This window comes from Pongo pygmaeus, chromosome 6 (assembly GCF_028885625.2).
Source record: "Pongo pygmaeus isolate AG05252 chromosome 6, NHGRI_mPonPyg2-v2.0_pri, whole genome shotgun sequence".
In the NCBI taxonomy this organism is placed as follows: domain Eukaryota; kingdom Metazoa; phylum Chordata; class Mammalia; order Primates; family Hominidae; genus Pongo; species Pongo pygmaeus.
In genome coordinates, this window is record NC_072379.2 from 157,788,365 (window position 1) to 157,815,789 (window position 27,425).

At 41.8% G+C, this 27,425-nt stretch overlaps 2 protein-coding genes across 6 annotated transcripts in view; both read right to left on the bottom strand.

Annotated features, from left to right (window-relative positions):
- Positions 1-12,252: 12,252 nt before the first annotated feature.
- On the bottom strand, positions 12,253-15,590 carry LOC129040546 (THAP domain-containing protein 5-like). Its single transcript, XM_063667154.1, has 2 exons — positions 15,162-15,590; positions 12,253-15,039 (listed from the first exon to the last, which is right to left on the bottom strand). The coding sequence occupies exon 2, from the start codon at positions 14,825-14,827 to the stop codon at positions 14,126-14,128; it is 702 nt and encodes a 233-aa protein (XP_063523224.1). The 5' UTR covers positions 14,828-15,039; positions 15,162-15,590; the 3' UTR covers positions 12,253-14,125.
- A 7,107-nt stretch (positions 15,591-22,697) lies between these two features.
- NCAPG2 (non-SMC condensin II complex subunit G2) overlaps positions 22,698-27,425 on the bottom strand; it is a 71,997-nt gene continuing 67,269 nt past the window's right edge. For all 5 annotated transcript variants that reach the window (XM_054495214.2, XM_054495212.2, XM_063668054.1 and 2 more), the window contains one exon: positions 22,698-23,102. In XM_054495214.2, the coding sequence (XP_054351189.1) occupies positions 23,051-23,102 (52 nt within the window). In that variant the 3' untranslated portion in view covers positions 22,698-23,050. The remainder of the gene's footprint in view (positions 23,103-27,425) is intronic.

Sequence of the window (27,425 nt, forward strand, 5' to 3'; positions counted from 1 at the left end):
CGTGAGGCGAGATTTTCTTCATAAACTTCAACCAAAAACAATAAATCACAATAGAGTGAAAGTAGAAGCAGATGTGGGAATTAAGCTGAAATTTGAAAATATGTAAGACAATACCACCCTGCTCACTAGCTACTTTTGTTTGGGAAAATACAGTTTTGAAAAATAACACACATTCATAAAGAATGTTATCAAGGGCTGGGCACGGTGGCTCACACCTATAGTTCCGGATACTCAGAAGGGTGAGGCACCAGGCACTCCAGGCTAAGCCACACAACAAGACCCTGTCCATAAACAAAAAATAATATTAGCAGGTAATAGATTTATTGTTTTTTAATAAATATGTTTTTAATTTCTCAGCTTTAATTTCTAATACATTAAATATTGATTGATGCAAACCACAGAAACAAACTCTTTGGGGTTTTCAATGCTTCTAGACTACAAAGGGGTGTGCACTGGTTACTTTTTTGTGAATATGACCGGTCCACAGGGTACTCAGATCAAAAATGATTCTGGGAGTGTTTGTGACAGGCATGTGTCTGAGCGTGGGGAAATGTCTCTGTGAGAGGCATGTGTCTTGAGTGGGGAGTGTGTGTGTGTGTGTGTGGGGGGGTGTCTGTGAGGGGGAATGTGTGAGGCGGGAGTTTGAGGAGAGAGCTGTGTGAAGGAGGAGTATGTGTGAGGAGGAAGTGTGTGGGGGGAGAGTGTTTCTGAGGAGGGAGTGTGAGGGGAGAATGTGTATTAGGAGGAAGTGTATGTGAGGGGGGAGTGTCTGTGAGGAGGAAGTGTGAGGACAGAATATGTGTGAGGAAGAGTGTGTGTGAGCGGGAGTTTGAGGGGGGAGTGTGTATGAGGGGGAGTGTGTGTGAGGGGGGAGTGTGTATGAGGGGGAGTGTGTGTGAGGGGGAGTGTGTGTGAGGGGGGAGTGTGTATGAGGGGGAGTGTGTGTGAGTGGGAGCGTGTATGAGGGGGGCGTGTGTGTGAGGGGGAGTGTGTGTGAGGGAAATGTGAGGATGTGTTCAGGTGGAAGTGAGTAGTGTGGGTGAGAGGGAGTGTGTGTGTAAGGGGGGAGTGTGAGGAGGGAGTGTGTGTGAGGGGGGAGTGTGAGGATGTGTTGAGACGGAAGTGTGAGTAGTGTGTGTGAGGGGGAGTGTGTGAAAGGGAGTGTTTGTGAGGGGGAGTGTGTGAGGCAGAGGCAGAGTGTGAGGAGGGAGTGTGTATGAGGGGGAGTGTGTGTGAGGGGGGAGTGTGTATGAGGGGGAGTGTGTGTGAGGGGGAGTGTGTGTGAAGGGGGAGTGTGTATGAGGGGGAGTGTGTGTGAGTGGGAGCGTGTATGAGGGGGGCGTGTGTGTGAGGGGGAGTGTGTGTGAGGGAAATGTGAGGATGTGTTCAGGTGGAAGTGAGTAGTGTGGGTGAGAGGGAGTGTGTGTGTAAGGGGGGAGTGTGAGGAGGGAGTGTGTGTGAGGGGGGAGTGTGAGGATGTGTTGAGACGGAAGTGTGAGTAGTGAGTGTGTGAAAGCGAGTGTTTGTGAGGGGGAGTGTGTGAGGGGGGAGTGTGAGGATGTGTTGAGACGGAAGTGTGAGTAGTGTGTGTGAGGGGGAGTGTGTGAAAGGGAGTGTGTGTGAGGGGGAGTGTGTGAGGCAGAGGCAGAGTGTGAGGAGGGAGTGTGGGTGAGGGGGAGTGTGTGTGTGAAGGGGGCGTGTGAGGAGGAAGTGTGTGAGGGAGGAGTGTGAGGGGGAGTGTGTGTGAGGAAGGAGTGTTTGTGGGGGGAGTGTGTGTGAGGCGGAGTGTGAGGAGGTAGTATGTGTGAGGGGGAGTGTGTGTGAGGAGGGAGTGTTGGTGGGGAATGTGTGAGGGGGGACTCTCAGTGAGTGGGGGTGTGTGAGGGTAATGTGTGACGAGAGAGTGTCTGTGAGGGGACAATGCGTGTGACGGGGGAGTGTTTTTAGTGGGGAGTGTGTCTTAGGGGCAAGTGTCAGCGAGTGGTTTGTGTCTTTGAGGTAATTTCCGTAAGGGATCAGCATTTGAACTGGGAGACTCAGAAAAGCAGATGTCCTGCCCAATATTCATGCCTCTCATCCAATCCTTGAAGGCCTGAATAGAAAAAAAGGCAGCAGAAGGTTCAATTCTGTCTCTCTGCCTGACTGCTGACCTGGGACATCTGTCGTCTTCTGCTATTGGTTGCCTCTGGTTTCAAGCCTTCAGGCTCAGAGTGAAATCTACGCCAGCAACTTTCCCTGGGTCTGTAATTTGTAGAAAGAAGACCATGGGATTCAGCCTTCATAACTGCAGGGACCAGCTCCTCTTTTTGTTTTATTTTGTTTTGTTTTGTTTGAGATGGATTTTCACTCTTGCTGCCCAAGCTGGAGTGCAGTGGTGCAACTCGGCTCACCGCAACCTCCGCCTCTTGAGTTCAACCAATTCTCCTGCCTCAGTCTCCAGAGTAGCTGGGATTACAGGCGCGCACCACCACGCCTGGCTAATTTTTTGTATTTTTAGTAGAGACGGGGTTTCACCATGTTGGCCAGGCTGGTTTCGAACTCCTGACCTCAGGTGATCCATCCACTTCGGCCTCCCAAAGTGCTGGGATTACAGGTGTGAGCCACCACACCCAGCCCAGTTCATTTTACACACACACACACTCACATACAACCTTCCCTTCTGGTTTCTCTGCAGAACCCTAATACAGGTATCACACACACACACACCCTTCCTACTGGTTTCTCTGCAGAACCCTAATACAGGGTATGAGACCAAAATTTCTGGGAATCACTGCTTCATGAATACTGAATTCTGATTTTTCTTAGATTCATACCTTTTCAATCCATTCCCTTTACAGAATAAGAAACTCACCCACAGGGCAGTTAGGAAGCATGCCCAGCATTAGCCTGACAGCTGTAACAGAAACAGCAAGTGTACCCCCTTTGCTGAGACCCACAGATGAACACGTGCATGGACACACATGTTCCCTGTTTGCACTGAGATACTTCCAACAGCTGGTTTTCAGAAAGATTGGGGTGGGGTGGGAAAAGTAATCTTATTCCAGGACCTGGAAGGCAGGAGCAAAAGTTGAGTTGCTGTTTTCCCTCCCATGCACCAACGATAAATTTGTTAACATTGTAGCTCAATAGGATGTCAGTGTTCTTCAGCCTCAAGTTGAGGAAACAGAAAGGCTGGGTTATGGCCTTAGGGAGCTACATTGAGATTTTTCACTTTCCTTATTCAATAGGAAGCAACCCTCTGCACTAACATGGACATCCTTGCTGACTTCATCACATGAAAACACAGTCGGCGCTTCATCAGCAGTAATTTAAAGCAGATCCAAGGAGGCTTTTAATAAGTTAAACGGCTCCTAACATGCAAGAAGCCGTTAAATATAAGTCAGAGGTAACTCTTTTCTCTTTCTATAAAAAATATGTACTAAAAAATGTGTATAAAAAATATTTCCAGGGAAAACCAATTCCAATTCTATCCAAAAAAGTTATTTTACTCACAGCTTCTTTGCATGCCCCTGGTAAGGGACCTGGTTGTGAGAATGCAGCATTGCTGCCACGACTCAGCCCTTTCCCAGGATGCACCTGCTGACGCTCACCACAGACACTGTTTCCTCCCGAATGTGATGACAGTGGCTGCCACCTAAGCATCTGCATCGCTGTCTTCAAGACTTTGGAGTTCTCAAATGTACTGGGGGGGAGGGGTATACCAGCCACTTCCATATTCAACTTCCAAAAGCTAGAGATGTCAGTTAAATAAGAACCCCACACGTGTTGACAAGGTTCTGTTGAGGACCCTAGGCTTTCTGTCATAGTAGGCCAACTCATCTCAAAAGCGGCAGCAAAACCACACCTATTCCTAACAACAGCGGAGCACAGAACTGAATTAAGGATGCTGATTATCAGTGTAAAAGGTTCCGACAGAAAGACTGAACCTAGGGCTTTCCTGACAACCCACTCATTTACTAAGCATCTTCTACAGCATACACGGACATAAGCCCCTTAAAATCAGAGTACGTGAGAATATTTTTCATTTGGAAATAAATCCCATGATACACCAGTATAGAGTACATTGACTATACTTAAACACTTTAAGCTTCATCATCATGTGGGACACTAGGGAATTAGCTAAATCCATTCTTGAAGGTTAGTTTCCCTATGGAAAAATGGTCTCTTCAGGGAAAAAAACTTGGGCGGAATACATTACTGAGATGTTACTGAATCAAAAAAAGTGAAGGGTACATGTGACGATATCAGATAAGGTAGCATAAAAATATCACTATGCCATGTTACATAATCTCGAAAGGATATACACACATAAGATCAATGAGGCTAAGTTAAAATATTGCCGTTCTGATTAAGGTAACTTATCTCTACAAAACACACATCTCAAATAGGAAAATAAAGAAAAGTGGATATGGTGAGATTTTGAAACTTCTTCATGCTACTTTTCTGACTCAAAGAAAGGGCAACGCTGCAGTGACTCCCACAGGATGAGGCTCACCTGAGATGTGACAACACACTGGGCTGTGGGGGCCTGCGTGGGAGGCTACTGCCTGGGAAAGTCCCAGGCAACACGAAGTTGATGTCTCTCAGCACAAAAAACACCCTGAAGCACCCCCAAAAATGTACTCATCCCAGTCCCAAGTAGAAGAATCCACACAAACCAGGAACTTTGCTCATGCTGAAGCCACGTGCTCTGGAATTGATTTGTGTTGATTGCCACAATTGATTCAAGTGAAATTGATTCACAACTTGAAGCAGAGGAAAAAACTAAAAGCAGTGCCCCTTTCAAACAGCAGTGCCCACCACAACTGTTACTCCAAGTTCTGAAGTGTGCTGTGGAGGACCTGGAAGTGGGTTTTTTCCCCCTTAATCATGAAAATAGCTGACGTTTGTGGTGGCTTTCAGCACAGAAGTTCCTTTTGGATTCTTTAAATTAAAGATGGGTAGATCGAACATAAGCATCTACCTCTGCTACCTGCAAAACCCAGTAAGACACGAAATGCTTTTTTAAAAAGGCATAGACCCGCAAGAACAAAGTGGGAGAACAGATACTAGCACTCATATTATAAAAGAGGAAATCAGAAAGAGCAGTCTCTGTCTCTGCATACTCAAGGAAAGCCAAACCCTGAGCTGGGGGAGCAATCCCACAAGGAAAAACACAGCCAACTGTCCCCAGGCCCAGGGACAGAAGTGGGTAGCACCAGCTAGGCTGAGAATGGTGGTAAATAAGGGAAAATCACTGAGTCTGCTCAGCTACACTGAGAATGGTGGTGAATAAGGAAAATCACTGAGTTTGTTCAGCTACGCTGAGAATGGTGGTAAATAAGGAAAATGACTGAGTCTGTTCAAAAAGCAGTTTGACTCATTCATCATGAAATGCAAATTAAAACTACACTGAGATACCATTTCTCACCTATCAGACTGGCAAAAATCCAAAATCTCAATGACATACTCTGTTGGCCAAGCTGAGGGAAACAGGCTTCTCATGCATGGCTGATGAGAGGCAAAATGGTGCAACCTCTAGAGACAGGAACTAGGCAATTAGGCAAAAAAATCACAAATCCACTCCCTTTCCTCTAGCAATCTCTTTCATGACTCTATCCCAATTATATACCAGTGAAGGCCTGAGAAGAAATACACACAAGGCTGTTCATTGTGGTACTATGGCAAAAGCAAAAGTGAAAACACCCAAAGTCTCCGCAAGGCACTGGTTAGATAAATTGCTTCATGCACATAAGGGAGCACCAGACTGCTGTGAAAAAAATGAGAGCTCCATGTTATATTACAGGTTGAAGAGGTTTCCAGAATATATTAAGCTAAAAACTAAAAAAAAAAAAAAAAAAAAAAGGAAAATACAATGTATCTGGTATGTTTCCATTTGTCTAAGAAAGGATGTTAGTATAACAGGCCTCACTCTGTCACCCAGGCTGGAGTACAGTGGCACCATCATGGCTCACTGCAGCCTCCACCTCCCGGGATCAACTGATCCTCCCACCTCAGCCTCCGAAGTAGCTGCAATTATAGGTGCGTGCTACCACACCTGGCTAATTTTTGCACTTTTGTATTTTTTTGTAGAGATGGGTTTTGCCAGGCTGGTCTTGAACTCCTGGCTTCAGCGATCCACTCGCCTCAGTCTCCCAAAGTGCAGGATTACAGCTGTGAGCCACTGTGAGCCACTGGAGTACAGTGGCGCAATCTCAGCTCACTGCAACCTCTGCCTCCCAAGTTCTAAGCGATTCTCCTGCCTCAGCCGCCAGCATAGCTGGGATTACAGGCATCTACCACCATGCCTGGCTAATTCTGTATTTTTAGTATAGATGGGTTTTCACCATGTTGGCCAGGCTGGTCTCGAATTCCTGACCTCAGGTGATCCGCCCGCCTCGGCCTCCCATAGTGCTAGGATTACAGGCGTGAGCCACCACGCCCAGCCGGCCTGCTTATTTTTTAATAGAAGAATAAACCATACATTTTTAAAAAACATTACCTATTTTGGAAATTCAGAAATACGTATTATTTGAATATACCTTTTTGAAAACTTGATGTTTGGTACCATATAAATATAAAAATACAGACAGATTTTAAAAACAACGCCTACAAATTGGTGGTAAAACTAAACAAATATATCTGATTATGTATCCAGCTGGGGGCAGAACAGCCATACGGAAGAGCTGTATTTGTGTTCCCTAAGGGGATATACCCCTAAGGTCAAAACAACTGCAACAAAATCTTAAACTGTTTCAAGAATCACATTGATGGTGGCAGTGTTTGCAATGTTACTCTTAGACTACAGTGAGTGTATTGCTGAACCAAATGAGTAATCACATTGGTGTCACTGAGAACTCAGACTTTCGGCTCAGTTAAAAGGATATAAACAGCTAAGACCAATGAGGTTAAGTTAAAATTCTCAAGTCCTAAATTTGAACTGGAATGATCAGTACAAACTCACATGTTTATCCTAAAAAATTTCATACAACTATATTATCATAAAAATAATTCATGCATACAATTATATGCATAATTTTATATATGTATACTTTTTAAATGTATGCTTATATAATCTTCTAGCTCTGATTACTGAAAAGCACTAGAAACAATGGTCAATGACCAACCCATTAGCAATAACACTCCTAGAGGCCAGATCATGGTTTCCAACTGCCATTTTCCACTCAAACCATAAGTCCTTGGACAAACAGCTGATTCTAGGTCTAGTGCACGAAATGTACAAGAGGAGCCTGGGACTACTCAACACATCAGGGAGGCTCCCAAAAACTGCTTGGGTCACATTATGAGGACTACAGGCCAAACTGAATGAGCTCTCACTGGCCAGAAAATATGAGCTCCAATAAGGACAATAACTATGATGGACTGAAACTCATCAAATGACACTAATTTTAACAATTCTCATTGGTCACTTTTTGAAGATGCTCACTATTTTTGAATACTGGTAAATAATTCCCCTCCTTTCCTATACAATCTATACAAGGGGGCAATCAAACCAAATATTCCAGCTGATAAAAAAGAAATATAATTCTCAGAGTATGACTTTTTGCAAACTTTTATGAATTAATAGATCTAGGTAATTATCATCAATAGCTAATAACATCACAAAAAGAGAGGCTATTGTGCAATATGTACATCCTAAGGGAGGAGCCAATATTCCCTATGAGGAACCCTGTCAAACAAAAACAAACCTGAATTTAATCAAATTGAGAACTACAAACTATGATAAAGATTTAATGACAACTCTCAGGAAAAACAGAGACACAGTAACGTCTTAAATGATGCTGCAAGGATGCAATCAGCATCTTTGCAAGCCCACAGGACAAACACAAGTGTACAAAACAAGTACCAGCAGTATTTTAAAACGACGGAGTGGAATCCACAAGAAACATAAGACACTTAGTATATAAACCTTATTTGGATCTCATTCAAGCTAGCAAACTGTAAGAACAGATATCTATTGAAGAATTTGAGATATGGGGTGATCTTACACAATTTTCATCATAAATGCCTATTAACATAGTTAACATCTTATTTACATAACTGTTTTTAGATGTAATAACGGTACTGTGGCTGTGTTTTTATTTGATATCTGAGACTTCCTTCAAAATCAGCCAGTGGGTGGGCAGTGGATGAGGGTACAAATAAATCTGTCATGTAGCTGATAAATGTTCCACCGTAATAAAATTAAGACAAAGTAAAGATGTAAACAGAGCCTCAGATCCCCATGCCCTCTCTGGTAGGCAACTAGAGATTTATTTTCCTGGACATATGAGATAGACGCTCTCTGAACTGAGGGTGCAGCACCATATTGAAAACGGGGGGTTAGTAAACACTGACACTGTTGAATAAGACGAGTCCGTACCTCTTTCCCCTCACTCTGCACCCAGAATACTGGCTGCTAGGCCGACACTTCACCAGGCAGGAGATTGGAACAAAAACAATCTGGCCAGCCCAAGAGAAAAGACTTAAAACTACCAACATGAAGAGTTTTCTGATTAAAAGATCTAACCAGGCTACCCTATTATGACTATATAGTTGACATGATCAAGAGTTTCATTCTGTTTTTTAGTGCCCTGATCTTAAAAATGAGCAAAGATGACCAGATATTCAAGAAACGCCTCTAATATGAAACAGAGAGATCAGATAACACAAGCTGGGAAAAGAGAACGTGGAAGCAACGAGACTACAACAGAAGTTCCAGATGGAGAGAAAAAACAGAAAGCAAGATGGTGGTAAGGAAATCAGAGAAGTAATTTAAAAAAATTTCCTAGAATGCAAATATGTGACAAAGGGCACTGAGTAACCTGCACAATGTTGAAAAACAGAATCACCTCAGGGTATATCCCAGGGAAATTCAGATCAGTGGGTACAAGAAACAGATTCTGAAAGCTCCAGACAAAGAGGTGGGGAAAAGACTAAGGATCAAAATGGCATTAAACTTCTCAGCTGTTGAAAGATAAAAGATAATAAAACAATGCCATCATAAGTAAGAGGAAAAATTATTTCCAACCTAGAATTCTATACTAAGACAAACTAGCAAGCAAGTATAATAGCATATTTTTTATATTAAAGATTTCCCAAAATTAACTTTCCATACAACCCATTTCTCAGAAAGCAACTGGACCATGTGCACCACCAAAACAAGGGAGTAAACCAAGAAGGAAAAAGAGATGCATCCAAGAAAGATAAACTAAATGAAAAGCAACTTCCACTTCTGTTCAAGATGGAGTAACAAGGATTGCATTTAACTTCCCACTGTAACCAACTACAAAAATGGACAAAACAAGGCCAGGCACGGTGGCTCATGCCTGTAATCCCAGCACTTTGGGAGGCCGAGGTGGGCGGATCACGAGGTCAGGAGTTTGAGACGAGCCTGGCCAAGAGACCAGCCTGGCCAATATGGTGAAACCCTGTCTCTACTAAAAATACAAAAATTAGACGGGCGTGGTGGCGGGTGCGGCTGGGGCAGGAGAATTGCTTGAACCCGGGAGGTGGAGGTGGCAGTGAGACGAGATCATACCATTGCCCTCCAGCCTGGGCGACAAAGCAAGACTCCAACTCAAAAAAAAAATAAAAATAAAAATGGACAAAACAATTAAATAGCTGCTTTCAGACACTGGGTGCAAGCATGCAGGATTGTGAGCCCTGTGGTCACCCTGGCTTTCAACCAGAGGCATTTCTGGGCCATGAACACAGCGAGAGGGACCACAGACAAAGCCTAGAGGTCTCATTAACTTGAGGAGATGGCGAACCAGGTTTGTGGGATGCGGAGGCGGCTGGAGCTGCAGAGGAGAAAGCTGGGGAGAAAAACGGCTGAGGAATCTGAAAAGGGTAAGAGGCCATTCTTGTGTAAAAGCTAGATTTTAGAAAAACAAAACAAAACTATCAGGAAATTGTAAGACAAACAGTTCTCTGAACTCACAGAAATATGCAGTGGTTCACGTCTGTAATCCCAGAATTTTGGGAGGCCAAGGCAGGTGGATCACCTGAGGTCAGCAGTTCAAGACCACCCTCGCCAACATGGTGAGACCTCATCTCTACTAAAAATACAAAAAATTAGCAGAACGTAGTGGCACACGCCTGTAATCTCAGCTACTCGGGAGGCTGAGGCAGGAAAACTGCTTGAACCCAGGGGGTGGGGGTTGCGGTGAGCCGAGATCGCACCACTGCGCTCCAGCCTGGGTGACAGAGCGAGACTCCATCTCAAAAAATAAAAATAAAGAATTCACAGAAATGTGAGAGACTCTAATCAGCCAGAGCAATGTCCTAAGTCATTCCCCACGTCATTCAGCCAAGATCGTAGAGGGGTCTCACCTCAGTAGGAGAGCTGAACTTCTGGTGGAGTAACGGCTGCTCTAGCCCTGACAGTTATGTTTAAAAACAGGCCTCAATACCACTTCACAAACATTGGGATGACTGTTATCAAAAACATAAAACAAAATCCCCAAAATAACTAGTGTTAGCAAGAATATGGAGAAAGTAAACCCTTGTGCACTGCTAGTGGGAATGTAAAACGGTACAGCCACTGTGGAAAAGAGTATGGCAGATCCTCGAAAAATTAAAAATAGAACTACCATATGATCCAGTAATTCTACCTCTAGGTACATACCCCCCAAAATTTAAAGCACACCTCACAGAGACATCTCTCCACCCATGTTCACTGCAACATTATTCACAATAGCCAGGGGGTGGAAACAAATCAAGTGTCCATGGATGGATGACTGGATTAACATAACGTGGACTAGCTATACAATGAAATATTATTCAGCCCTAAAAAGGAAATGCTGACACATGCTACAACAGATGAACCTTGAGGATATTACACTGAGTGAAATAAGCCAGCCACAAAAGAATATTTTATGATTCACCTTACATGAGGTGCCTGGGGTAGTCAAATTCATGAAGACAGAAAGTAGAATGGTAGCTGCCAGGGGCTAGGGGAGGGAGGATGGGAGCTAGTGTTTAGGGCCACAGAGTTTCCGTTTCAGAAGACGAAAAAGTTATAGAGATGGATGGTGGTACTGGTGGTACAATAATGTGAATGTACTTAATACCACTGAGCTGAAAGTGTAAAATAGTAAATTGTTATATATATTCTACCACATTTTAAAAATACTTTTTATTAATATGAAAAAACGGCTTCAAATGAACCAAATTGATTCATATGTAACTACCTGCCAAAACAAAGCCCATAGCTATTCAACAACGTAACATTCATAATGTTCTAATAAAAAATTACTAGAATTATCTACTTTCAAGATTTTTCCTCTTCACATCATGGTGAAGTAGCAAGGGACTGAATTTACCCTCCAGCCTGACCAAACAATAAACCACACAAATTTGAAATGAGTTTTCTGACACTGGATAACAGGCAGCAGGACTCAGGTTCCTGAGGGGATGAAACAAATGAGGTAGGTCCTACGGTCACATCAGGTACTCTCTGGAAGCAGTTTCCAGGCAGGGAGGAGACACACAGGGTCTGGTGGCCTCATTATGTTAAGAAGAGAGAGACAGAATGGAGTTTGGGAAGGTCAAGAGAGCTAAAATCTACAGGGTAGGATACCCAAGAAAGGGAGCTAAGAAAAGAACCATTTAAAGATCTGCAGAGGGGTTCACTTGAGTCTTTGGCTGAGTTCTGAACTATGCAAACAGGAGAGAAATAACTAGACCAGGGAAAGAATCACCAGGCTGGTGTAGACAGAATAGTTCCTGGAGACCATACAGGGCTAAGAACAGTTTACATACCCACTAGCAAGACTAGGAGGACCTTGCAATGTATGGGAGAGTTGGCCAGTCTTTAGTACCCAGAAGGGTATTCCTTTAGTACCCAGAGGGTATTGATTTAGTAGTAGGAATAAGCTAGTCTTAGAGTAAAGGTTGCTCTATACCGACACTAACAAAGCTTAAAAGTAATCCTCAAAAGGATCCAACTGATTCCAGGTAACTTAACCATATGCCAGGAACAAACTCTAACACTGTTTAAAGGTATACAACAAAAGCCAGCAAACAATGATATAAAATTTATGATGTCCATCAACTATTCAAAAATCTATTCAAAAATGTCTAGTAATTCAAAAATTACTAGAAACACAAAACAATAACAACAACAAAAAAGTAACCAATAGCTAGGAGAAACCAGAAAAGATACAGACCAGAAATGACTGAATGAACAGATAAGGACATTAAAACAGCTATTATAAATACATAATATATGGTTTAAAAAGGTAGAGAAAAAAATGAACTTAATGAGGAGCTACTAAAATGACTCAAAAGTAGCTCCTGGAAGTGAAAAATACACAAAGAGGAAAAAACGGGAAAGAAATAAAAAGAGCACGAAGAAGCCACGGAAAACACCAAGCAGGATAACGCACATGTAATTGGAGCTAAGAAAGGGGAAGGTAAGGGAAAGGTTGTTGAAGAAATAATGGATGAAGATTTTTCTTTTCTTTTTTTTTTTTTTTTTTTTTTGCCATTCGGAGTCAACTTTTATTGAGCACCTCCTATATTCCAGAACCAAAAACATGTTTGTTCCTTACAAAATTCTCAAAGCCACCCTTTAAGGTAAGTAATAGTATGTTCTACTTAACAGATGAGAAAACTAAGAATCAGACTGATAGAACTTCCTCAACATCATAGGCAGAAACATAATTATATTGACTGCCAATTTTAAGAAAACATCTATTTGTCACATTTGTGTCATTACTAAAGTCTTTGCTTTTACAGTTTTCTTAAAATCATGTGAATATAAACAGTATTTTTATTTACATTACCATCACTTCTCTTTCCTAAGAGAAATTCTTTGTCTCCCTAAGATCATGACCACTTATGTACAATTTCTTGCTTATAAATTTTAATAAAATATACATAAGTGTGAATGTACAGTATTAAGTATTACTCTATATTCTGGAATTTAACAATGAATAAGCACACATTTTAAAGGCCACACCTACTAAGAAACAGATACAAACTGTGATTTCTAAAATATATTTAAAATTAACCTCATTAAAATTTTTGGTTTATAAATATAACTGTATAAATACAGAATATTTAGCTTAGATGACTATGTATTTGATGGTTAGCCACATATAAGTTACCGAAACACATATTCTTTCAAGTTTGAAGTACCTCTCCTAAGAACTGGGCTAATGGGTGGTTCCTTAGTTTAGTTCAACTGGAATAAAATTATAAAAGTTCTATCTTGGCCAGGCACAGTGGCTCACGCCTGTAATCCCGGCACTTTGGAAGGCCGAGGCAGGTGGATCACCTGGGGTCAGGAGTTCGAGACCAGCCTGGCCAACATGGTGAAACCCTGTTTCTACTGAAAATACAAAAATAAGCTGGATGTGGTGGTGTGCGCCTGTAATCCCCGCTACTCGGGAGGCTGAGGCAGGAGAATCACTTGAACCTGGGAGGCAGAGGCTGCAGTGAGCTGAGATCAGGCCACTGCACTCCAGCCTGGGTTACAGAACGAGACTCCATCTCAAAAAAAAAAAAAAAGGTTTATCTTCCTTTCTATCACAGATAATATAACTGTAATATGTAACTACAGCCAAAAGGTCAAACACCGCAGAATTCAATAAATATTGAAAATAATACATAGTTAATATCATCAAATTCTAGCCAACTTCTAGTATTAAGTATATATTATCTTACAGAAAATGTGTTCTAATAGAAATATCTTAATAAAAAGGGAAGGAACTATAAAGAAGCAGACAATTAGAAATCTAGTAAGTGCTTATTTTACAAATTAGGCATTGAGGCACAATCATAAGTAACTTGCCCAAGTCATATGCCAGTGGTAGAGCCAGGACTGATTCCTGAACCTGACTTCCAGCCTGTGCTCTTTGAACAATTCTTTGTTTTCTCATATTATAACTGAATCCTTTTATGTGCTAAATTTTAATTTGGAAAATTATCAAGTAATAAAACTGCTTTTCTCTCCAGCCCAACTCTCTGGTCTTTCTTAAATGAGCATTACAAGAATAGGATACAGTTCATAACTTCACAACGCTCTCATAGGTTCATTAAGATGAGAACTTTATACAGGAAAAAGTTCACTTTACATGTAGTTTGGTTTGGCTGGAAAAAGCTTATTTAACAGCCATAGTTTTAAAACCTAGTTATTCTATATCATAGTGACTTCATATGTTGTAAAACGGTTTTCTATAATCTTGACATTTTCTTCAGATAGCCAGTTTTCCTGCTTTAGCTGCCTTATAAGAGCTTCCAAAGACTTCGATCTACCTAGAGTTTGTTGCTCTTTTAACTCTAGAAGAGTTATCTTTGAATGCAGCTTAGAGACTTTCTGCCAAAGATGCTCCTTATTTACATCTTGTCTGCAGTAAGAATGTTCAATTTGTAAAACTTCGGTCCCACAGTCTACATCCTCATACAAGGAGTCTTCGATGCCTATGTCTCCCACTTCCCTGGTTTCTTTTTGTGCAGATATAAAAGAATTAACTGAAGGTCTAGAATTTTCGGCAGGTACAAAAATGGCAATAACAGATTCTTTATTTGTGTTTAATTCTTCAACTGTTTGATTAATTGTGCTGAATAAGAATGGATTTTCCTGTGCTGACTTTATTTCCATGGAATTACTTGTAAAGTTTGGATTAGCAAGATGACTAGAAGTTACTTCAAGAACTTCTTGGGTTTCCAAAGACTGACGAATACTTTCTGAATTCGAAGTTGTCAAAGTAATAGTTGTAGAATTTAGATTCTCAAAACATGTGTGAAAACCACCTCTATCTGTATCTTGGTTAACTGATGTTTCCAAGGTAGATTCTGGTTTCCCAGTATGTTGTTTAACTAGATTAAGAGTTAACATGTTATTTTGTATACTTCCTGTTTGGGAGCTGGTGGCTTTACCAAGGAAGATGAATGAAGTAATTCTGGATGTTGAGGGAGCACATTTGTGTTAACTATATTTTTCTTTGTCTCATTTAATACAACTGATTCTTCTGACTTGGCTTTTGGGCATACTTCTTTCTCATCTTCCAAGTTTTTCTTCTGGGATTTTTTTTTAGAAGGGTCTTTTCCCTGATTGTCTTCAGGCAAAGAAAACATTGTTGGAACTGCACTTTGTTTTAAATATCGAATGCCCCATCTGATGTCAAGAGAGTCAGGAGTAAAATGGTCGCTACATAGAAACTGGTATTTACTGGGAACCCATGAATCTCGCTTCATATTCTTTAACCACTTTTCCAGTCTTTCTTTGTCATGTAGAGGAAATGGATAAAAACTCAGCTTCCGGTCTTTATTGTTTTGTCCCTGGCGTTCTTACAACAAATCGCTGCGCAATAGCGGGGCATCACTCGGGTGAGGCCCCGGGAGACCGGGGCCGGCGACGGGTGCAGGGTGGCCCTCCTCACTAAGGCTGCGCCACAGGTCCAGAAGATTTTTCAGATTTAATAACTAAAAGTCAACACATTCAAGAATTCTAATAAAGACTGAGCAGAAGAAACATGAGGAGAACCACACCCAAATACATAATCAAATTGCTAAAAACCAGTGATAGGCCATGTGTTAGCTCATGCCTATAATCCCAGCACTTTGGGAGACCGAGGCAGGTGGATCACTTGAGGTCAGGAGTTCAAGACCAGCCTGGACAACATGGTGAAACCCCGTCTCTACTAAAAATACAAAAATTAGCTGGGCTTGGTGGTGCATGCCTGTAATCCCAGCTACTCAGGAGGATGAGGCAGGAGAATCGCTTGAACCCGGGAGGCAGAGGTTGCAGTGAGCCAAGATCACGCCACTGTACTCCAGCCTGGGATGACAGAGCAAAACTCCGTCTCAAAACAAAACGAAACAAACAAACAAACAAAAAAGTGATAAAGAGATCATGAAGGCAGACAGAGACACAAAGGTGGGACTGGCAGTAGGATGCTCATCAGTAACCAAACAAGCCACAGTAAAACATGCTTAAACTCCTGGGAGAAAAATATCAACACAGGATTCTCTTTCTAGCAAAAATACCTCAGAAACCAACCTAGGCAAGATGGCAAATCCCTGTCCTTTCTTTTTTTTGAGACAAAGTTTCGCTCTTGTCACTCAGGCTGGAGCACAATGGAGTGATCTTGGCTCACTGCAACCTCCGCCTCCTGGGTTCAAGCGATTCTCCTGCCTCAGCCTCCCGAGTAGCTGGGATTACAGGCGCCCGCCACCACGCCTGGCTAATTTTTGTATTTCAGTAAAGACAAGCTTTCACCATGTTGACCAGGCTGGTCTTGAACTCCTGACCTCAGGTAATCCACCTGCCTCAGCCTCCCAAAGTGCTGGGATTACAGGCGTGAGCCACCACGCCCGGCCCAAATCCCTGTCTCTACAAAAAAAAAAAAAAGCCAGATGTGGCGGTACATGCCAGTAGCTCCAGCTGCTTGGGAGGCTGAGGCAGGAGGACTACTTGAGCCCAGAAGGGCAAGGCTGCAGTGAACCATGATTGCGCCTGGGTGACAGAGCAAGACACTGTCTCTAAAAAATTTTTTAAACCTTCAAAAATGAAGGCAAAATACTCTTCCAGATAATCAAAAGCCGAGAAAACTCATAACTAGCAGATTTATGCTAAAGAGATATTAAAGAAAGCTCTTTAGAAGAAAGAAAATGATACCATATGGAAATCTGAAACTGCACAAAGGAAAGAACATTGCCAGAAATAGTGAATATGTGGATAAACTTAAAAGACAATTTTCTCTCATGTTTAAATCTTTCACAAAGTTAATTAACAGTTTAAAACAAAAATAATGACAATGAATTTTGAGAATAACATATGTAGAAGTAAAATGTATGACAATGATAGCACAGTGAACAGAAGGTGGAGGTAAGCTGCTAAGTTTGTGTGCAACTCATGAAGGGATACAATATTTTTTGAAGGTAGATACGTTAGTTAATAGATGCAGGCCAGGCGCGGTGGCTCATGCCTGTAATCCCAGCACCTTGGGAGGCCGAGGCAGGCAGATCATGAGGTCAGGAGTTCGAGACCAGCCTGGCCAAAATAGTGAAACCCCATCTCTACTAAAAATACAAAAAAATTAGCCGGGCATGGTAGCAGGCAGCTGTAATCCCAGCTACTCGAGAGGTTGAGGCAGGAGAATCGCTTGAACCCAGAAGGCGGAGGTTGCAGTGAGCCAAGATCACCCACTGCACTCCAGCCCAGATGACAGTGTGAGACTCCATCTCAAAAAAAAAAAAAAAAAAAAATGCATAAAAAGAATTTGACAAAATTTTAACACCTACTCATGGAAAAAAAAAAATTCTCAGAAAACTAGGAATAGAGAGGCACTTCCTCATCCTGATAAAATGCGTCTATAAACAACCTACAGTTTATTGAGCTGTGGAAGACTGAATGCTGTGCTGTGGAGACCAGAACAAGGCGAGAGTGCCTGCTCACAGCACTTCCAGACTACATTTTACTGGAGGTTCTCACCGGCACAAAAAGGAAAAGCAATAAAAGCATCCAGACTGGAAAGGAAGATGTAAATGGCATTTATTTTTAGATAACCTGATCGTCTGAGTAGAAAATATGAGAGTCTATAAATAAACTACCACAAGTCATCAATGAGCTTAGAAAAGTAGAATACAAAGTCAACATACAAAAAGAAACTGCCTTCCTCTATTTCAGTATAAACAATTAGAAGTTGAAAATTTAAAAATACTACCATTTACAACAGCTCCATAGAACACAAAATACGTAGGGATAAATTTAATAAAACATATGGAAGACCTATATCATGAAAATGACAAAATATTGGGAGAAATTAAATGTCTGAAGAACTAGACCACGGTCATGGATCAGACGACTCAACACTGTTGAGTGTCAATTCTCCCTCTGCCCGAGCAGCTTAGCAGCCTAGCCTCAAACCGTGTTTCAAACTGTTTTTTCTTTTCCTTTTCCGCTTCTCCATCCCAGTCTCAAGATATAACTTTGAGACAAACTGCATATGTGTTACCTTTCACCTTGAAATACAGCCTTGGAATGTGCTGTGAACCGCCACTCCCTTTCATTTTTATTTTTGGAAACAGTCTCGCTCTGTCACCCAGGCTGGAGTTCGCTCAGTCACCCAGGCTGGAGTACAGTGGTGCAATCTTCGCTCACTGCAACCACCACCCCCTGGGTTCCAGTGATTCTCCTGCCTCAGACTCCCAAGTAGCTGGGATTACAGGCGTGTGCCACCACGCCTGGCTAATTTTTTGTATTTTTAGTAGAGACGGGGTTTCACCATGGTGGCCAGGCTGGTCTGGAACTCCTGACCTCAGGCAATCCACCTACCTCAGCCTCCCAAAGTGCTGGGATTACAGTCGTGAGCCACCGAACCCAGGCCCTCCACTCTTCTTTCTTTTCCCACTGTATGCTCCCATGCTTTATGCACATTTATTTACCCAGATACTAGTTAAGCACGCACCATGCTCTCTTATCTGGCCACTTATTTGCTTAGAAGCTTCAGGGGTCGGGTCCTAAAAGGGACTAGGCAACTCCGGAATTCTCTTTCCAACAAAAGATTACTTCAAGGCCAGAACCCTCTCCTGGCTGAAGAGTGACTACAAGATTGACTGTGATTAATTTATAACCTGATAGGATGCACAATGGTGCCGGCCCCTTCACCAAATGGGACAATAATTCAAGAAGGGCCACTGAAGCAAGTCACGCCACCTGGCACCTCTTAGCCCGCCTTGCCTCTTCTGCATTCCAAACTCTTTCTGTAAAACCCTGCGTTCCCTCCAGAAACTGAAGAGTGGAACTGCTCTTCCCCTTGCCTGCACAAATAATAAAGGAATATCACTCTGTCTCATCATAACTTATTATTTTGCCTTCTTTCCATAAGTGGCCGGACTCTTTTTGCGAGTTAATCCCCAGCTTGATCTGTAAATTTAGTGTAACCACAATCAGAATTGTACTGCATGTTTTCGTCTGTAGAAATTGACAAATTGATTCTACAATGTATATGAAAAGGCAAAGGAGCTAGAAAAGCCAAAACCACATCAAAAAACAGAGAGCCAATTGGGGACTTGCAATTCACAATTTTAAGACACAGGTACGGCTCAAATAAAAAGGACCCTGGGAACTGGCATAAGGATGGCCACAGCTCAGTGCACAGAACAGACTCCAGAAAGAGCCCACACATGTATAGCCAACTGCATCTTGACGAAGACGCAAGGGGATTTCATGGAGAAAGAAAGGGTGCAGGAACAACTGGATAATCATATGGGGAAAAACCAAAAACAACAAACTGAACTTGGACTCCACATCCAAGATTAACTTAAAATGGATTACACACCTAATCATAACAGCTAAAACATAAACTTACACAGCAGAGCTTCTCAACATCACACCATTGACCACTGGGCTGGAATGACTCTTTGTTGCAAGGGCTGTCCTGTGCCTCCTACCGGAGGCATTTTGTGGCAACCCAGCCCGCCAAGACACCTGTGCCACTGACGGAAAGGGGGGCAAACTCATGCCCAGCTGAGCCCTGCTGGTCTAGATGAAGGGCAGGTCCAGCGATGTGTTATGGAGTTCCTTGATAAAAATATTACCTTCTAATGGTGCAGGGACAACTAGATATCCATATGGCATAAAGAAATAAATAAATCTTTACCTCACACCATACATAAACACTAATTTAAAATGGATCACAGACCTAAACACAAGAGCAGAGCTTTTAGGTTTCAATAAGGAGATAATAAAAGCAGCCAGAGACACCAATGTAGAAATAACAGCAAGATTCTCATCAGTTAACTACGCAAGCCAAAATAAAACATGTTATTTCATACAGGACAACAAATAAACATGGTTTTTTACATGTCTTTTTATATAGAACACAAAAAGCACAAACTACAAGAGTATAATTGATAAACAGGACTTCTTCAAAATTAAAATTTCCTATTTGAAAGACACCATTTTAAAAAATTAAAATAGGGCCAGGTGCGATGGCTCACACCTGTAATCCCAGCACAGAGGTCAGGAGTTTGAGACCAGCCTGGCCAACATGGTGAAACCCCATCTCTACTAAAAATACACACACACACAAAATTAGTCAGGCATGGTGACACGCACCTCTAATTCCAGCTATTCGGGAGGTTGAGACAGGAGAATTGCATGAACCCAGGAGGCAGAGGTTGCAGTGAGCCACGAACGCGCCATTGCACTCCAGCCTGGGTGACAGAGCGAGACTCGGTCTCAAAAATAAAATATAAAATAAAATAAAATAAAAATAGGAACCACAAACTGTAATACCTAACCCCAATAAAAGACTTGTATCCAGAACATCTAAAGAAGGCTTAAAACGCAACAAGACAAACAATGCAATAATACAACAAAAACAGATGAGAGACTTGAGCTGGTATTTCACCAAAACAGATACATAAGTGAAGTGTGCAGCATCAGTCCTCGGGCAACACAAATTTAAGACACCATGAGTTACCACTACACAACCAACAGAATGAAGATAAAAACACTGAAAATAACCATTATAAGGGAGGATGTGGAGGAACTGATAGGAATATAAAATGTTACAACTATGGAAAACAGTTTGTGAGATTTGTTAAAAAGTTAAACGTAGACTTAACATATTAACCAGAACTTCCACTCCAAGAAACTGACCCAGTGAAACAAGCCCACACAGACTTGTATACATGAAGGTTCCTAGCGACTTTATCTGCAATAGCCAAATGACCATCAACAGACATAAACAGCCAAAGGGAAATCAATAGGTGAATGGGTAAATAGCCAAACAACCATCAACAGGTGAATGGATAAACAGCCAAACGACCCTCAACAGGTGAATGGCTAAGCCACCACAGTGTGGATGAACCTCAAGACTGTGACAGTGTGGGGCCGGGTCCCAGCAGCCATTGTAACAAACTTCAGATGTTTCTGACGCATATTAAAGCCTGAAAACCACTGATCTAGACAATCAGAATAATTTAAATTACAATTATTACTGTCTTTGGCCACCCAACATCTATTTATTTTTTTGTTCTGGGATCTCTCCCCTTGAGTCTTGGTGAGTGGTGAAGAATGTCTCCTGATGCAGGGAATATTTAAATGTTTAAAGTGGTGAGTATTTGCCTTCCCGGCCACGCAGCCAGGATTCTGCCAGTCTTTGGCTGAGGAGTGAGTGCCACAGCAGGGGTAGGGCAGCTCCCAACCTCTCCCTCTAGCTGGGTGCAGAAGTAACATTGGTGTTGGAACATTGCAGGCGAATTCTGGGAGCAGAAATGCTAATTAAAATGTCAAGTGCCTGGTGGCAATCACAGGGATTCATCCTCAGACTAGCTTTGAGTTATGGCTTTCAACTGTCAAGACTGAGTTCTCCCAAAGACACTGGGGGCTTAAACAATGTAGGCTCAAGAATGTAGCTCAAAACTGTAGATCCTCACAGTCCAACATGGCAATGAGAGCTCCATCCATCACAACCCCATTCCAGGCAAAATGTAAGAAAGGTAAAGATACACAGATAACTTTTAAGGTGCCCATGACAACTTCACTATTATCTTACTGGAAGCACCTGGACACATGCCCACATGTAGGTGCAAGCAATGCTGGTGAATGTGGTCTTTATTCAAGAGGGGCATGTACCCAGAGACAAAATCAGAGATAGTATTTCTGTGGAAAAAGACGAGAATGAATAACAGGGGAGAGACCAGCAATCTCTCCCTCACATACTCAAATTGCCAGTCTTAGATTTGCACTAACCCTTCCAAATAAATGACTCTATCTGATAGAACTGTATTTCCATTATCAATGTCACTCACTAATTCAGAATATGGTTTAGTCAGCCAAGATGTCTAGAAAGTCATATTTTCAAAATTATCTAAATTAAGCTGTAATATTATTCCACTCCCCACCTTCCATTTCTCAGATCCCTTGGCAAAACCTTACCCTGAATGCTCGTAACTACAGTAAGTAGTCCACTTTTTGTACCCTCTTAGAGAAATACAGGCACAGAAACACTGGCATTTCTTTACTTTTTTGCTCAGGGGCTGAGGACAGAACAAGCACGAAATTTAAGCTGCACTAATTTCCAACCAACTACGAGGTGGTCCATGAGGGCCCACAGGATCAACCGTGACACAGAATCTTTGACTAAGAGGGCCAGGAGCAGGGGGCCATGAAACAAATGGCATCCACCAGGTGGGCGAGAGGTCAGGGCGGCATAGGAGGCTGTCAGCACCACTGCTACCAGAACAGCTCTCAGAAAGAAAAGACCAGAGTAACAGTGATTTGCCTTTCGGCTGAGCTACTTGGTGTCTGTGCTGCTCACGTTCACAGCCACAGGACCCATCCCAATACCCATAGAGGCAACATGAAGGTTGGACCCGGAAACTGCTGTGGGCCCTGCCCTGGGCTCTCCACTCAGGGAGTATCACAGCACCTCACTCCTGGCCATAAAGGTGGATTTTAATACTTTCTCTTTTTTTTTTGAGACAGAGTCTTGCTCTGTCGCCCAGGCTGGGGTGCAGTGACGTGATGTCAGCTCACTGCAATCTCTGCTTCCTGAGTAGCTGGGATTACAGGCATTCACCACCACACCCAGCTAATTTTGTATTTTTAGTAGAGATGGGGTTTCACCATGTTGTCTAGGCTGGTCTTAAACTCCTGACCTCAAGTGATCTGCCTGCCTCAGCCTCCCAAAGTGCTGGATTACAGGCGTGTGCCACTGCGCCGAGCCCCTAATACTTTCAAATAAACAAATGGATGTTGTCATTGCTTTATTACTCATAGTTTCCAAGCAATATTACATATATAAAAGTCATTTTAAAAACAACCAGGTTTGCTAGAAAAGTGTTTTTTCTTGGAATCATGGATTTCTACACCACTCATACCTGGAGTCCTTTATATTAAATATATTATTTACGCAGGCACTAGGCAAAATTGAAGAAGTTTTGAGTTATCTCCTCCATAACCCCCACCTTCCCACACTCCCACAAAAAAATCCCACCCTTTCCCTATTATATGGGTTATTAACGTTAAAAACAATAGGAAAATACACAGGCATTTCATTTTGAATCCCTTTTCCCTATTTTTACATGTCTGGAGATGTTGGCTTGGTTATGAATTCAAAAGTTCTCCCAGAGTTCTTGATGATGATTCATAGAGAAATCTGAAACACAAATAAAGAAATATTTAGCTACAGAAAAAAGTGACAAAATTATCCAAATGTACATTTTCAAAAATATAATCTAAAAATGGTTTGCAACCGTGCATTTAAAAACAAAGTTGAAATAATCTATAGATGTTTCATTAATTGTTTCTCGTATGTAAAATGGAGTCAGAATCCCCACAGGAGTCAGGACACATGGCACTGGAGCACAGGCTTGGGTTGACGGTGGACACCAAGCACTGCCAGGCAATGAAACGTGCTCACTGGGCAGTGTGCTATGCTGGTGAGCAAACAGGACGTGTGCTCTTCCTTTCCAGCACCCACAGTTCTGAGCCTATTTCTCTATTACACAAGAAAACAAGATAAATAAAAACTATGTGACCTACCAAGATACTCTACTACCATGACATTTACCTACTACCTCTAATAACCTGAGGCCTTTAGAAAAACCTCACCTTCCCACTCCCCTGCCCTGCATCCCTGCCCCTCAAGGCGAGACTCTTCCTCCTCACGTCCTCCCCATCCCCACCTAGGCCGCGGCTTTGGCTGAGATCACTGAGTACTTTTCCTTGCCAGACGTTGTCCTCACTTCCCTGGCAGTGTGCCTATTTTAAGAATCATTATTAGACAGGTAGCATATCACTGTTCCTTTAAATACACATATTCACAAAGTACGTGGCTCACCATGACTTCCCTTTTTTACTGTCCCACAGCTCCTACATGGTTCCAATGCATGCTTGTTCGATTACAGTGCACTCCAAAGCAGTCTCCTCAGAGAAGCAATACAGAAAAGCTCATCTCTGAATTCCTCCTGGACACAAATATCTACCTTTCACTCCAAATGAATCTCAGCGAGATTTAAAACTCTTACAATCCTATTGTCTTCCTGTGTCCAGCACTGCAAGTGAGACTCATGTCTACCTGGTCTTCACCTTTGGAGACAGACTGCATCTACCACAGTCCCTGTAACGTCAATGCCAGTCGCATGCGTCATTTTACATTTTCCAGTAATCACATTGAAAGAAGGTAAAGAGTACAATGGATCAAGACCTTGTTTCTTTTTATTTTTTTAAGCAAAATTCATCTTAATATATTTTATTTAACCCAATATACCCAAAATGCTTCAATTTGTAATCAATATAAAATTATTTATAACATAGTTTACATTCTCTTTTCCATATTGTCTTCAAAACCTGCATGCACTTTATATGAGGGCCACACTCAGCTTAGACTCACCAGGTTTCATGTGTTCAGCAGCCACTGTATTGGCCTGCATGAATCTAGAAAAATTTTAAGATTTTCTCTTTATTCTTGGAATTTAGGAATTTTATCCATAATTATTTACCTGTGATTTTTTTTTCCCATCAATCCAGAATTTAGTGAAAGAAAAAAGGGAATCTGCATATATTTCTTTAGCTCTGGGGAATTTTTTCCTATCGTTGTTGAATCACTGCTTCTCCTTGATATTAGGTCTCTCGGGCCTTTTCCCCCAAGTCTATCCCCATCCTCGTGACCTCTCCTCGTGAGTATTTATGTTCTATGTTCTGAGACATCTCTCCAAATTGACCTTTCTGGAATTTGACCATCAACAGGGACCATCTCTGCAGTGTGTCTGTGACACTTTAGCTCTAGACTGTCCTTTTGGGGTTACAGTTGACTCTTCTTCAAAGACTCTTATTACTCACCCACCACTATCACTCTGGAAACACCTGGGCCACCCTCTGTGTGGTTATTTCTGCCCATGTTGAACTAGGGGTGAGGGCATAGCTATGTGGAGGCCGCCATGCAGCGACACAGGAGACTCTGGGTGCCCCACAGCTCCTTCACTCTCCCAGCCTCGCTGGGTCTCTACTGGACCTGCTGCCTCAGGGTCTCCTGCCCATTCCCTGAGTCCCCCAAGGAGAAGAGAATGCTCTCTGTCCACAGCCCAGGTTCCGCCCACCTGTCAGCCCAGCAACTGCTTGGCTCAGCAGCAGTGCAGCCAGAGTCAAGACGGAGGGGAACAGGGCCCAGGAAGTCATGAACCCTCCAAAATCTAAAATTAGTTTTTTTTTTTTTTTGAGACAGGGTCACGCTCAGTCACCCAGGCTGAAGTGCAGCAGTGAGATCACAGCTCACTGCAGCCTTGACCTCTTGGGCTCAAGCAATCCTCCCAGCTCACCCTCCCAAGTAGCTGGGACTATGGGGCACACCACCACACCCAGCTGATTTGTTTGTATTTTTTGTAGAGATGGGGTTTCACCACGTTACCCAGTCTGGTCGTGAACTCAGCTTAAGCGATCTGCCCGCCTCAGCCTCCCAAAGTGTTGGGATTACAGACACCATACCTGGCCTAAAATTAATTTTTAATTACTCAAAAATAATATTGTCTCCTTAAGTGAACATGAATTTAAAAATACTTTAGATAAAAATGTTACGTTAAAAGTACAGTTAACCCTCACTATCTGTGGGAGATGTGTTCCAGGACCCCCCAGATACTAAAATCCACAGATGTTCAAGTCCCTGGTGTAGTGTTTGCATAATAGTCTACCCACATCCTCCTGTATGCTTTAAATCATCTCTAGACTACTTATAATACCTAATACAAGGTAAATGCTGTGGTAATAATTGTTATACTATATTGTCTATATACTATATCATCTATATTGTTATACTATACTAATAGTTTTATACTATATACTATATTGTTTATACTATACTCTTATATTAGGGAACAATGACAAGGAAAAGTCTGTTCATATTCAGTACAGGCACAACCATCCATTTTTGTCCCAAATATTGTCAAACTATGGTTGGTTGGATTTACGAACGTGGAACCCATGGATACGGAGGGCCAAGTGTTCTCATTTACCAGGTAGTAAAGAGCTACTCACACTGATCTAAGTCTAGACTGGCAACAAGAATGACTCTTTATTGTTCCCCTTTAATAGACAAGCTAACTGAGGCAGAAGTGGTAAAGCAAACTGCCCATGGCCACTCAGCTGGGAAGGGCAGTTTGGGTTTAAACCCAGGCCATTTTTCTCCTGCTACTGAAACACTACTGCAACACTAAAAAGATATTCCACATACTTCAAATTTACTCATTCTTCTATTACCTGAAGAAAGAATTGAACACACTATGTAAACCAGAGAAATAAGAACTACTAAAGAACAAATGAAGAAAACAAAATGAAGGAATTTTAAAGTTGGAAGGGACAGTGACAAAAAGCTTAGACAAAAAGCTCCCTGGGCCAGGGCTCTCCTGATGTGTAACAAGACACACAGACCAGACCATGTGCAAGTCCCCTCAGCACCAACGTCTGTAAAATGTGTCAAACACGAGGACTCAAAACTTCGCCACCTTTCCTTCTGTCTATGTCAGGTTAGGATCACATGTTGGTGATCACAGCCACAAGAAACACAGCAGAATCAATTTTCTGAGAAAAACAATAAGATAAAAAGACGGTGTCTGTATTTATTAAAGGGTGGTTTTATATACGAATACTTTTAAATTATCCACACCAAGTTCACTGGGTATGGATGATAGAAGCATACCACTAAATAAGCTATAAAAAGCATCCAGCCTCAAATTCGTTTTAAAAAGACTGTCAAAATTAAACCAGAATAAAATGAATTGATATTCATTTATCAATACCTGATAACAAAAGAGAGGCCACTTTTTCAAGGAGTACTCTTTCCCTTCAAGGTTTAATGTTGGCACCTACATTATTGTACTATTAAAGTTGCCTGCAAGTAGAGGCACAATTAATATTGGCAAGTAATTTGCTTGTAATATGATTAGTGAGGAAAATTCATGAGGTAACACAAACCTTAAGAAATATATTATTTATATTTGTAATCTATTTCAAATTACAAATTTATTACTATCTTGATACAATTAATGAAAGCAATAAATTTAACATACTTGACATTTAAATGCACCAGTGCATGGGCAAATGCATGTTGTTTCTCCTCAGAAAATGTCCAGTTTACAATATGCTATATGGGATGAGGCAATTAAAATGCAATGAGATGCCGATTTTTATTTAGCACCCAAAAGACCGGTCAACAGAATACTAGCCCTGAAAACCAGATTAGTTGTTAAGAAAACATGCACTTTTAAATCAAGCTCCACTGCCTAAAATATTAATTGGAGCAAGGGGTTCCCAGATTCTTAAAGATGTTTACTTGCTTTAATGTCTCTAGTCCAACATTAAATCAATAATATTTTAAAATACAGTCTTAAATCTTAATTGTTTATCTTCCGTTAGACTGATTTTTCTTGTTTCATCAATTTGTCAGACTGATTTTTTTAGACACTGGTTTCTCTATAGTTTGCTTCTT